The sequence below is a fragment of the Balaenoptera acutorostrata genome, chromosome 3 (genome assembly GCF_949987535.1).
Source record: "Balaenoptera acutorostrata chromosome 3, mBalAcu1.1, whole genome shotgun sequence".
Lineage (NCBI taxonomy): Eukaryota > Metazoa > Chordata > Mammalia > Artiodactyla > Balaenopteridae > Balaenoptera > Balaenoptera acutorostrata.
In genome coordinates, this window is record NC_080066.1 from 144,379,939 (window position 1) to 144,392,406 (window position 12,468).

General features: G+C 43.6%; 1 protein-coding gene across 4 annotated transcripts in view; it reads left to right on the forward strand.

The window, feature by feature from the left end:
- Positions 1–6,331: 6,331 nt before the first annotated feature.
- The window catches only part of FNTB (farnesyltransferase, CAAX box, beta), a 73,356-nt gene continuing 67,219 nt past the window's right edge, over positions 6,332–12,468 (forward strand). For 2 of the 4 annotated variants that reach the window (XM_007184299.2, XM_057544787.1), the window contains exon 1: positions 6,332–6,580. In XM_007184299.2, the coding sequence (XP_007184361.1) occupies positions 6,437–6,580 (144 nt within the window). In that variant the 5' untranslated portion in view covers positions 6,332–6,436. The remainder of the gene's footprint in view (positions 6,581–12,468) is intronic. The other 2 variants (XM_007184300.2, XM_007184301.2) reach the window with 2 other exon arrangements.

Below are 12,468 nucleotides of genomic sequence, written 5' to 3' on the forward strand. Positions count from 1 at the left end.
CTCTCAACAGTTTTAAAATCATTTCTCCTGGGCTTCCCTGGTGGCGCAGTGATTAAGAACCCGCCTGCCAATGCAGGGGACATGGTTTTGATCCTTGGCCTGGGAAGATCCCATGTGCCGCAGAGCAGCTAAGCCCATGTGCCATCAACTACGGAGCCTGTGCTCTAGAGCCCGTGAGCCACAACTACTGAGCCCGTGTGCGACAGCTACTGAGCCCGTGCGCCTAGAGCCCGCGTGACACAACTACTGAAGGCCATGTGCCTAGATCCCATGCTCCGCAGCAAGAGAAGCCACGCAATGAGAAGCCCGCGTACCACAACAAAGAGTAGCCCCCGCTCGCCACAACTAGAGAAAGCCTGCCACAGCAACGAAGACCCAACACAGCCAAAAATAAAAACAAATAAATAAATTAATTAAAGAAAAAAAAATCATTTCTCCAATTTCTCAATGTGAACAATGCTTTTTAATTGGCTTCAATTTTGTATGTGCTGGTTAAACAGTTTTCACCACAGTAAATCCCAAGCAGGACTAAAAGTCAATACTTTTGTGCAGGTTTTCAGTAGTAGAGTCTATGTAATGATTAGTAATATATAATGTGATTAATTTTATATCAATATTTGACACAATAAAATAATGCAGGTACGTGTAATTGATGATACATTGCTTTCTGAGAAGCTCATAGTTGTTCTCTGTGCCATAAGATCATTGTTCAGAAAGCTGTCCTTTTTGGAGTGATTTGAAACTTTTTTTCCCTCAGGGCTCCCCTTCCGAAATTTCACAGAGTAGTAGGTGCAGGCATCTGCTGGGGTGACGTTGCTGATACGGATGGAAAATCTAGGATGGCATAGAGACAAGACAGAGGTTAGAGAGAACAAGGAGGAAGGAGGTGGGCTGCCATGGAATGGTGACTGTAATAATCAGTAATTGAAGTAAGCAAGAGGTAGGAGGATGCTGTGAACAGGATGATCCCCTCCTCCCGCCCTCCCTTCCTTCCTTTTTTTATTGAAGTATAATTGACATATAACATTATATTGGTTTCAGGTGCACAACAAAATGATTCAGTATTTGTATACATTGTGTGTGCTACAGGAAATAAGAATGAAAATAGAATTTCACAATTCTAATGTAATTATTTAAAAATCTTTACCAGAGAATATTTACTCTATTGAAACTATTACTAAACACAAGTGTTATATATTAAAAGACCATCTTTGGGAATTCCCTGGTGGTCCAGTGGTTAGGACTCCGGGTTTCCACTGCAGGGGACCCGGGTTCGATCCCTGGTCAGGGAACTAAGATCCCACAAGCCTCAGTGCTGCCAAAAAAAAAAAAAAGCCATCTTCATTAATAGATTAGAATGAACTATTCCTTTCCTATTTTCTCCCACTACATTTTGTGTGTGCATTATGTCTTATTTTATGTCTATATCTATTTATTATTTTATATTTATATTTTGTATGTTTATTTATATTTATACAGTTTCTGTATTTATTAGCTAGTAAGCTCCTGAAAGGTAAGGCTAGTATTATGTTCATTGTCATCATCTTCTACAGTATGTTACACAAACAAGCACTCAAATGTTTATTACAGTGACTGGAAATCATTTGAGTCATTTAACTTGTTCATTGCCTATTATGTGCCAGAGAATAAGTGATGAACAATACAAAATACAGCCTTCCCTGAGAGCTTACAGTCTAGTGGGAGGAAGACAGACAGTAAACAAAATAAATACATAAGGTATAAAGTCTGTCAGCTGGTGGTAAGTGCTGTGGAGAAAAAGAAAGCAGGGGAGTGGGACAGAGTATTAACATCTGAGTAAAGACTTCAAGAAGTGAGAGGGCAGGCCCTGTCTACATGGGGGGCGGGCAGAGCATTGCTGGGGAGGGGACAGCAAGCGTGACCGCTCTGAGGCTGGCACATGCTTAGGGTGGACACGGGACAGCGGGAGGCCAGTGTGGTGAACAGAGTGAACAAGCTGGCAAGTGCAAGGAGAAAGGGCCAGGTCATGGGGCCTTCTAGGCCAGGGTAAGGACCTTGAGGTTGACGCTGAGATGATAAGAGGGCTTCAAGTGAGGGGTTCATTTGCTTACATTGAAGAAGTTCAGTCTGGCTTTTGAGTTTGTATTAGGCTATAGGAGGACAAGAGTGGAAACAGGGAGCATAGTTAAGAGATGAGTGTAAGAATACAAGTGACAGATGGTGGTGGCTTGGACCAGGACCTCAGCAGTGGAATTGGTAAGCAGGGGTTAAATTCTGGATGTTATTTTCACCAAGATTTATGGGGAGCGAAAGGAAGAGAGCCATCAAGGATGGCTCCAAGGTATTTGGAGGAAAGTGGGAGGATGGAGTTAACTGAGGGGAGAAGGCTGAGGGCACGGGTTTGGAAGAGATACCAGCAGCTCTGTTGTGGACACACCTACCACACTAAGACCCCTACATACGAACATTCAAGTTGTGAACTTTCAAAGACGCGAATGTGCATTCGCATGTCCAATCATGTATTAGTTCATGTGTCTGGTGTACATTGTCACATGCAGCTTGCCCTCTGTCTCCTATTGCTGACAATCCTTCAGCTCTACCATCTCCCACCTCCTCTCCCTCCTCCAGTCAGTAACTCTTCTTGCCTGTTCACTGGATGCCAGCCCCTGGATGCCAGCTGTTGTACTGTACTACTGTACTTTCCAAGGGACTGTACTGTAAGATTAAAAGTGTTTTCTTTATTTTTTGTGTTTGTTTGTTTTTCATGTATTATTTGTGTGAAAAGTATTATAAACCTTTTACAGTATAGTACTATATAGCCGATTTTGTTACTTGGGTACCTAGGCTAATTTTGTTGGACTTACGAACATGCACTCAGAACGGAACTCGTTCGTATGTAGGGGACTGATTGTATTAGATATCTAAGTGGAAATGCAAATAGTATATGAGAGATGATCTCGAGTTCAGAAGAGAGATCCAGTTTGGAGATATAAATGAGGGGGTTTTCAATCTACTGGTGGTATTTGAAATACTGGGACTGTCTGAGCTACAGGTGAGTGATTGTAGACAGAGAACCCTGAGGGACTCCAAAGTTACAGCGTGAGGGAGACGAGGAAATAGCAAAGGCCGGTACTAGACACTACAAGAAGAAAGTATTTCAAGGGGAAGGGAATGATCAACCCTGTCACATGCTGCTAGGAGGTCAGGTAGAAAGATGAGACAAAGGATGAGACTGGCCTTTGGATTTAGCAATTAGAAGTTTAACGGGGACTTGACACGAGCCAATGGGGAAGCCAGTTTGGAATGGGTTCAAGAGAGTGGGAGGAGAGGAATTGGAGCTACTGGTAGAGAGGGAATGGGAAATGGGGAGGTAGCTGAAGAAGGAGTGGAATCAAGAGGGTTAAAAATGTCTTTTTTTTCCCCATGAATGGAGAAGTAGCCTGTCTGTGGATGATGGGCATGATCAAGTACAGGAACAATTTGATGTCTTAAGAGAGTCAAGGGAGAATGGGCATGAGGGGGAGGGAGGGATTGGCCCTAGGTAAGAGCTGGGTAACACTTGTATCCAGGAGACAGGAGGGACGGACTGGGAAGGCAGAGTAGGAGACCACAGATGCAGGTAGAGAAGTAATTGCGGGGGAGAAAAATTAATTACCTAGCAGGATAATGGATGAGTTCTCTCCATTTTCCAAACAAAATATGTATTATTACATAGATTTGCAAGATATTAAAGGAAACAATCCTTGCTGACATATGGACTTGTGTGAGTAATGCAGTGAGAACAGTTTTAAAGCTTACTCTAGAAGCTACTCGGGTCAGAAGTGCCCTCTAGTGGTTCACTTAGACCTTTACTTTTTTTTCTTATTTTCTTGCTCTAGCTAGAAGTGCAAAATAACACTATCCACATTTTATTTTTTTAAAAAACAATTACAGTTCACAGTTTAATTTAGAAAAATATCATGCATTGGGTAAAATAAACCCAAACCATCTGCAGTCCAAGCTGGAGTGACTATTAATTAATTATCATTGCTAAGGCTTTCTCTTGTAAATACATCATTCTCTCTGCCATACCGCCAGTATTTATGTACATTCTGCTTCTTGAATGAGTCATTTTATTAAACTCAGAGGAAGGACGACTGGTGGGCCGCTGCTGATCCAAGGCTGAAAAATCTTCTTGATGCTACGAAGAGTATAAACTCCTCATATTTTCCATTCCTTGTTTCACTTGATTTTGTTGTCATTGGGTTTCCTCTGCCTGGTATGTTCTCTCAACCTGGGTGAGTTAACTCATTTCCTCATGATTTTCCAGATTACCTTCAGTCTCCCCTGCTATGCAATCTCACTGTGTGCTGTGCTTCTTTCTCCCTCATGCCATTTCCCTCAACTGCAATAAAACAGTCAATTCTGTAATGATTGTTTAATGTCTGTTTCTTCTGGTAAATCACGAGACCCGTAAGGGCTGAGAATGTGTGTGGCTTGTTCACCACTCTCTCCTCAGCACTTAGTTCAGTGCCCAGCGCATGAACAGACACTATCCTGCAGGAGACTCTTGCCACGCCCCCATTAACATGGTTCAGATCCCACTGTGGAGGAGATTGTATTTCAGAAATAGAATTCTATTTCCTGAATACAATTGGCAATTGCTTTAGGTGTACCAGTAACAGATGTAATAATCTGTTACAAAACTGTTCCAGCTACTCTTTCAGTAGCTCAGTTTAAATTTCTAGCTGGCAAAGCAATGCTTTACAAAGAAGGCAGAATCCTTAGATATGACCCAGACCTTAACAGATCATTTTTTCCTAAATAGAACTAAGGGAAAGACAATAAGATGCCAATGCAGAGGAAATAATAATAAGACTATTTCACGTTGTACAGCCATATCTGTGACCCTAACCGACACAGGCCTACTTATTCCCAGATTTAGAAATATTCCGGCACCTCCAGGACTTAACTCAGCAACGGTATCTCTAAAATGGACAGGGTGCTAGTGTTTACCTACCTGAGGCCCTTAGGCCATCCCAGCCTCATCCTTAGACACCGGAGACTGAGAACAGGGGAATGGCGGGCTGTGAAGGATCGCACCACGGTTCCCTGGGTCCTAGACGTGTGGCTTGGAATTTAGTGGGAACAGAGTAAAATGCTCTGAGCAGGAAGTTGGGTTTGTGTCTATCTGGAAAGTCTGTTATTATCTTATCTTCTCCCACCCCCAAAACCCTCACCCCCACTCTAAATAGTTTAACCTCTTGGTGTTATAATAATTTTGGTGCAGTCTTTTTGTTGTGGGCCCTGAAAGAGGTCCTCTTCTATTGCTTGTCCAAAGGTAGCAGGGTTTTCCTAAAATCACTACTTGAACATTTAATGGAGGCATATATGATGATTAACCCCGCTCAATAGGAATTTCTTTTATTCAGAACACCTTCAGATTAAACATCAGAATGAATACAAACACACATGAGTATATTTATGGCATGTTCTGTCAAGCTTGCTGGTCCTTCCCTCATGAGGCTCTTCCCCATGTTGTTCACACGGACGGCTCCTTGTCATCCTTCAGGTCTCGGCTTACATGTCACTTACTCAGAGAGGCTTGGCCAGACCACCCAATCTAATTAGTCCCCTCCTCCTTTACTTTCTCTCATAGACCCTGTTATTTTTCTTTATACAATTCATCACAAGTGTTCACAGATTTTTTTGTGTTTGTTCACTTAATTCTGTCAATTCCATTAGGCTGTAAGGTTCTCAAGGGGAGGGGGCCTTGTTTGTTTTGTTCACTTTTGTATTCTTGAAGCCTAGCACGGGTGCCTGACATGTAGTAGGTGCTCTATAAAAAAAATTGCTGAATAAATGAGTGAATACTTTCTTGGTTGTTTCACTTACACTTGTCCCGTCTACTGAGTTTTAGTTCCTGCTACTGCACTGTAACCCCCAAATTGATAAGAGAGAATTGCAGTGCCACTTCCCTCCATCACTGACTACTGAGATGGCAATTCCTTTGTGGAGAAGCTGTTGGCTTCTCCTGGGCGGTTGTCATGTACCCAAAGGTGCGCAATAATTCTGTTCATAATAGTATGACTGAGGCAATCAGGAGAGCTGTCAGAAATGCCTTTAAAAGTTACCTTCATTGGGTTCTTGGGCACCCGAAACTGTGAACTACTGACATAAGTAAGTGAGAATGAGCAGAATGTTGAAAAGGTGTGTGTGTGGGAAATGAAATTCAGATGTACACGTCCTTCCTTGCGCGCCAGGAAACTGAGCCTCTTGCAGCAGCTCCTCTGCCCAATGGGGGGCGGCAGCATTCCAGCAACTCACTCTCTGAGGTTGTGTAGGCGGCAGGAGCGATTCGCGTTCAAAATCTTTTGACTCTACCCGCTCTCCGTAGCGCCTTAGCCCGCTAGAGTTTCAAGGCGCGTTGTTCTTTGACGAAGCTGAGTCCTATACACCGCCTGCTGCTTTCCAGAGCATGGCTTCTCCGAGTTCCTTCACCTACTGTTGCCCTCCATCTTCCTCCCCTGTCTGGTCAGAGCCGCTGTACAGTCTGAGGCCCGAGCACGCGCGGGAGCGGTTGCAGGACGACTCGGTAGAAACAGTCACGTCCATGGAACAGGTGAGCTGGCTTGACTGGGCGAGGCGCCCGCGCGGGGGCTTCTGGGAGCGGGAGTCTGGTCCTCAGGGCCGCCGGTGTGCGGAACCCACCGGGGAACTACAGCTCCCACAGTGCACCGCGGCGTCCCCCCTCTCTGGGAAGCTCCCGGCGCCCAGGCTTGAGCTGGAGAGTGGAATGCTTGTGGGGCCGGGTTGGGGAGGGGTCGTTGTCAAGGTTGGAGGGAGAGGACAATACCTGGGTCCTCTCTGCCTTAGGGAGCGGAGAGAATCTTGGTCTGTGCCTGGAGGACTGAAGCAGCCCGGGTGGGTGGGACAACCCACTCCATTTTGCCAGACATCGGGAGGTTCTCGTATGGATAATGCACTTTCCCCACCCTGCTCATAGTTTTGGGACATAGAGGGGAAAAGAAGTGGCCAGACTGCGGTCATGCCATTCCGTGATGTTTAATTTATGACCCACAGTGCCAGGTTTGACGCCTGCCTCGTGGGGGGACATTTTAATAGCCATTCAATCATTTGAGCACCAGCAGCGTGTTGGTCACAATGTCGAACTCTGGAAATGCAAAGAAATAAAACAGCCCGTGATCAGGAGCATGGCACAGCCTGGTTGGGGAAAACAGAGAGGAAAACAGCACAGTTTGGGAAGTGCTGTAATAAGAGTGTGAATTTTGTACTACTTGCCATTCACTGAGGCCTCGAAGTAGATGGGACCTATCACTTTGAAACGTGTTTGCAGAATGAGTAGTGAATTATAGTTTTGTTTTTCTTCTCGTTCCTCAATTGGAATTGGTCCCAAGTTAGTTATTATGGAAATGGTTACCCATCTGTCACTAGGAGAAGTGATCAGAATGATTTTTTTTAGCACTAACAAGTAAGCATCAGGCTGCTTACTAAAATAAGATCTCTTAGTAAGATAAATCCCTAGGCTTAATCTTAGAGGGACCTGCTTTGATTTTCATGCCTGAGGTTGGAAGCCTCAATTTTGGCAAAAATTAGTAATGATAATTATTATATTGTATATTTATGACTAAAATAACAAAAACAAGGGCTTGAATACACACGTATACACATAGTAGCAGAGGGAATATTTTAACTGGAGATTTAAGTTTCATGGGTTTTAGAGTAGAAAGGAAACTTACCTTTTGAATCTAGCTTCCCAGGTTAGTTAGCCCACCAGTGTGTCCTTCTACAGAAATCTTCTGCAAATAATTGCAAAGAAATCTCCCATCAATGAAAAAGCTACTACAGGATCTTTGCAGTATTCCTAAGTGATGGATTGTTGAGTGGATTCAGGTCAAGCCTTTTTCTTTTTATCTGACCTAAGACTATGGGGTCACCTTTTGTGTAGTTAACTGAATTGACCCAGCAGATAAGGCTATGGATAAATAAAATGTTAGTGGAGAAAAGGGAATCAGAATTTGGTCTAATTTACGGACCAGAACAGAGACTTCCATGGTTAGAGGGGTAAGTCAAAAACAGGAGCATCACCAGGAGCTTTACTGATCTGCTCTTTCTCTTTTGCTTACACTATTTTTTCAGTCACATGCCCTGCTTAGTTCCTATGAGGGAAAAACCAGCACTTATGTTCTAAGTGCTTAGATATAATGAGCGATGCAGAAATGGATGCAACAAGGTACTGGCCTGCAAAAGGGTTGACCAAGGTCTGGGCCAGGTGTGGAAACTAGGTTCTGATATGGAGCACTGGTACTGTAGGATGTCTTTCAGATCTAGGCCCAACTGTGTGGTGGATAGTAAAGCATCTTATACTTCTTTTCCATGTCATTATTCCAGCTCACATTTTAAAAGTCTAGGATAAACAGTTCCAGATCGTAGGAAGATAACATAGTATCTCATTCTCATGGCTTCCTCAATGTTTTAATAATCATTATAGTGTCCATTTATTGGGTTCCATACCCAATAAATGCTCTCCATACATTGTATCATTCAATCCTTACACATTTTACAGATGAGAAGACTGAGTCTTAGAGAAGGACTAGGTTGGTAGGTTAATGATGATATAGTCATAAGAAAAAACAACCTTGCTAGGAGTTGTTTACAGAAGACACTGCTGTTATTCCTTTGGTTCTGACTGAAGATTCCATTTATTCTTAGGGGTTTACTGACAGCACTCAATTTTGTGCCATTGCCAATAAAAAATGCTTGTCACCTGCTTCCTATCTGATTATCAGGAGCCTATTTATTTGCTTAACAATGATTTGATAATAGGAGTTAAACCTCTGAACAGTGGAAAGAGTCCTTAGCTATGGGTCCTTCTGTTCCATTCATTCATTTTCATTCATCCAACAAATACGTGAGTGCCTTCTTTGTGCCAGGCACTGTTCTAGACACTGGGCATAAGGGAGTGAACAAAAGAGGCCAAGTGGACGCCTTTATGAAACTTTTGTTCTAGGCCAGAGAGGCAGTCAATTAAAAAGGAGAAAAAAATATCTATCTATCCATTTATCGATCTAATGTTAGAGAGAAGTGCTGTGGAGAAAAATAAAGCAAGATAAGGGAGATAGATGTGCCAGGCATGGGTGGGGTAGGAGCAAGGGAGGTTTTTAGATAAGGTGGTAAAGGAAACCTCTGCTGATGTAATGTTTTAGCTGAGAGCTGAAGTAGGTGAGGGGACAAGCCATGTGTGTATCTGGGGGAAAAGCATTCTGGGCAGAGAAGGCAGCAAGTACAAAGGACCTGAAGCAGGGGTGTGCCTGGTGAGCGGAGAGCCACTGAGTAGAGAGATTAGCAAACAGAACAGGAGATAAGGTTGGATCTCGTACTTTCAGATACCCTGATTGAGATGGGAAGCCATTTGGCTGAATAGCTTCCATTTACCTCCCCAGATTCACTCTACCCTTTTCTACCCTGCTCTGTAGATGTGCCCCAGGAGGTGGACCTGCACTGACAGGCAACCTTGCTTTCTGCCTTCTGTTTGCATTTGGCCATGGGGAGTATTGATAGGGGATGAGAGTGAGGGAGAAGGATGAGACTGGCGTATATATTCCCTTCCCGCAGGATTGTGTGGGCTGGAGTGTCTCTAGACTTAAGGTCACATCTCCAATTAGGTGCCTTCTCCGTGGAGCTCTCTGTCTCCCTCTCTACCCCTTCTCTTCACATTTCAGGTCTAGAAGGGGATGAAGTACCCTTGTGTTGCTAGCCCCTGTGTTATGATATGAACTCTCCTCAAATCACCCACTTTGAATGTGCCATCTGCTTCCTACCAGGAGTCAGACTGATCTATGATTGGAGGGTTTTGACACAGTCTGTTGAGCATTTCAGCAGGCTCATTTAGGTCACTGTTGAGAGCAGATTGTGAGGAGGCGAGCGTGGGTGCAGGGAAACCAGTTAGTGGCTGTTGCAGTACTGCAGGTGACACGTGATGGCAGCTTCGCCTCAGGGCTGTGGTAGTAGAGGTAATGAGCAGTGGTGAGATTCTGGGTATCTTTTGAAGGTCTCTGTTGTGACAGGCTGTTTTATTTCTTGACAAGCTGATGAATTTGATGCTCGGAGAACCTTTTATGACTCCAGAAAGCAGTAGTTGTATTATTAGTGATTGTCTTCCTTTTTTGTGCCACCTGCAGTCACCCCATTGCAAATGCTCTGTGATTCAGGCCGGTGGGGTAATACTGGTACAATCTCAGAGGTAGCAGGTTTGCCAACAACAGTTGTTACTGAAGGTACTACTTTTGTTTTCCCTTTAGACTGCCCTTGAACAGGGGCAGAAACATTCTCCATTTGAAATGGCATGATGTCATTAGACAACATTCAGTCAAGTGCCAGTCAACTCTGAGGGGAATCTAGAATTATTTGTCTCAGTCAAAATTCTTTTCTCTTAGAGGGGAAAAAAAAAAAAAAGAATATGCCGGAAGCAATCACAGAATGACTCAGCAGAGCATGTAATGAAGTGCTAAATTATGACTGCATTGCATGAGGATTTCAGGGAGTGGAAGCCGATCTGTCGTGGGGCGAGGCGGTCAGGACGACTTCATGGAGGCTGTGGGACTGGGGTTAGGCTGTAAAGGATGGAGTTGGGGCGGCCGCCATGCCAGTGGGAGGAGCCGTTACGAGGGAAAGACCTGGTTGGCTGTGGTAGGGAATTAGGTCAGCCGGATGGGTGGGGCTGACCTGGTGATGAATGAGTGCTGGTGGCGGGTGGGGACTGGATGAAGAGCCAGGCTAGAGAGCTGGCTGCAAGTGACGGGCATTGCACCACTGCAGATCCTGAAGGAGGGAATATTAGGGATCCAGGAATGAATCCTGAACTCCTGCTGTTGACTTGTTTCAGGTTCTAGTATCTGAAAGATTATTCAACAGAGGTGGAGCAAGTCCCTAAATATAGTCACACTAACTAGATTTTTATGCTTCTGATAGACGGGACCAGAGCCCTGCTTGTTAAGTGGTCAGTAGGCTAGCTATGTGAATCAATTTTATCTTATTGAAATTCAGCATATACCATGTTGCCCAACTATAAGAAAGTGCAAATATCAAAATTTCCCCATTTTCCCTATTAAAAAGTCCCCTAAAGTGTTTTTTGGTCAGCTCGAGAATACACATACTATTAGGTATGCAGGTAAACAAACCAAATGCTTGTTTACACGATTTGCATTTTAAATTTAGGTACCTATGCCTATTTAAAATCACATACTTTATAAAATCACACTAATTTAGAAATACTGTTCTTTCTCCTCCTCATATTCGTAAAACATTTGTCTTCAAACTTCACATCCATCTTTGACCTTTGTGTTTTTATCATCACTGGAGCTATACTTTGGATCAGTGAATATGTTTTTGCAGACCACACTTTCAGTTTTTTGAGATACATCCCTTTTAAATATGGGGAAGATATTGAATATTTTATCACAAGTTACAATTATAATTCTTTTACAGTGTGTCCAGTTGGTGCATATCTTTGATCATTGCAACTTAAACACTTTATTAACTTTTAAAGTGATCTTTAAAAGGGTTTACAGTGGCAGTTTGCACATGCAAGTGTGAGTTCATATCCCCAGGAATTAAATCTGTGTTTAATTTGTCTCCTTTCATTGATACCATCAGCTGACTTCTGTAGGCAGCCAACACCAGACCTTGACTGAGGTTGTTTCAGGATGATGTGTCAACCCCAACTCGCACTTTGTATTGGAAATAAGGAATTGAAAGAACTCCCCACAGCAAGAGTTACTTTGTAAGGATTTCTTATAAGCTGACTTGTTTTTTCTGAGGGATAATTTTTTTTAGGAAGAATCCTTTTCTTTTTTTTTTTTTTTAAATATAAGCAACTTTTTTTTTTTTTTTAAGATTTCTTTATTGATTGATTGATTGATTGATTGCTATGTTGGGTCTTCGTTTCTGTGCTAGGGCTTTCTCCAGTTGTGGCAAGTGGGGGCCACTCTTCATCGCGGTGCGCAGGCCTCTCACTATTGTGGCCTCTCTTGTTGCGGAGCACAGGCTCCAGACGCGCAGGCTCAGTAGTTGTGGCTCACGGGCCTAGTTGCTCCACGGCATGTGGGATCTTCCCAGACCAGGGCTCGAACCCGTGTTTCCTGCATTAGCAGGCAGATTCTCAACCACTGCGCCACCAGGGAAGCCCAAGAATCCTTTTCTTTTTTTTTTTTTTTTAAAGTTTTCTTTTTCTTTTTATTTTTTTTATTTATTTATTTATTTTTTTAATAGCTACTTTATTTATTTATTTATTTATTTTTGGCTGTGTTGGGTCTTCGGTTCGTGCGAGGGCTTTCTCTAGTTGCGGCAAGCGGGGGCCACTCTTCATCGCGGTGCGGAGACCGCTCTTCATCGCGGTGCGCGGGCCTCTCACTATCACGGCCCCTCCCGTTGCGGGGCACAGGCTCCAGACGCGCAGGCTCAGTAGTTGTGGCTCACGGGCCCAGCCGC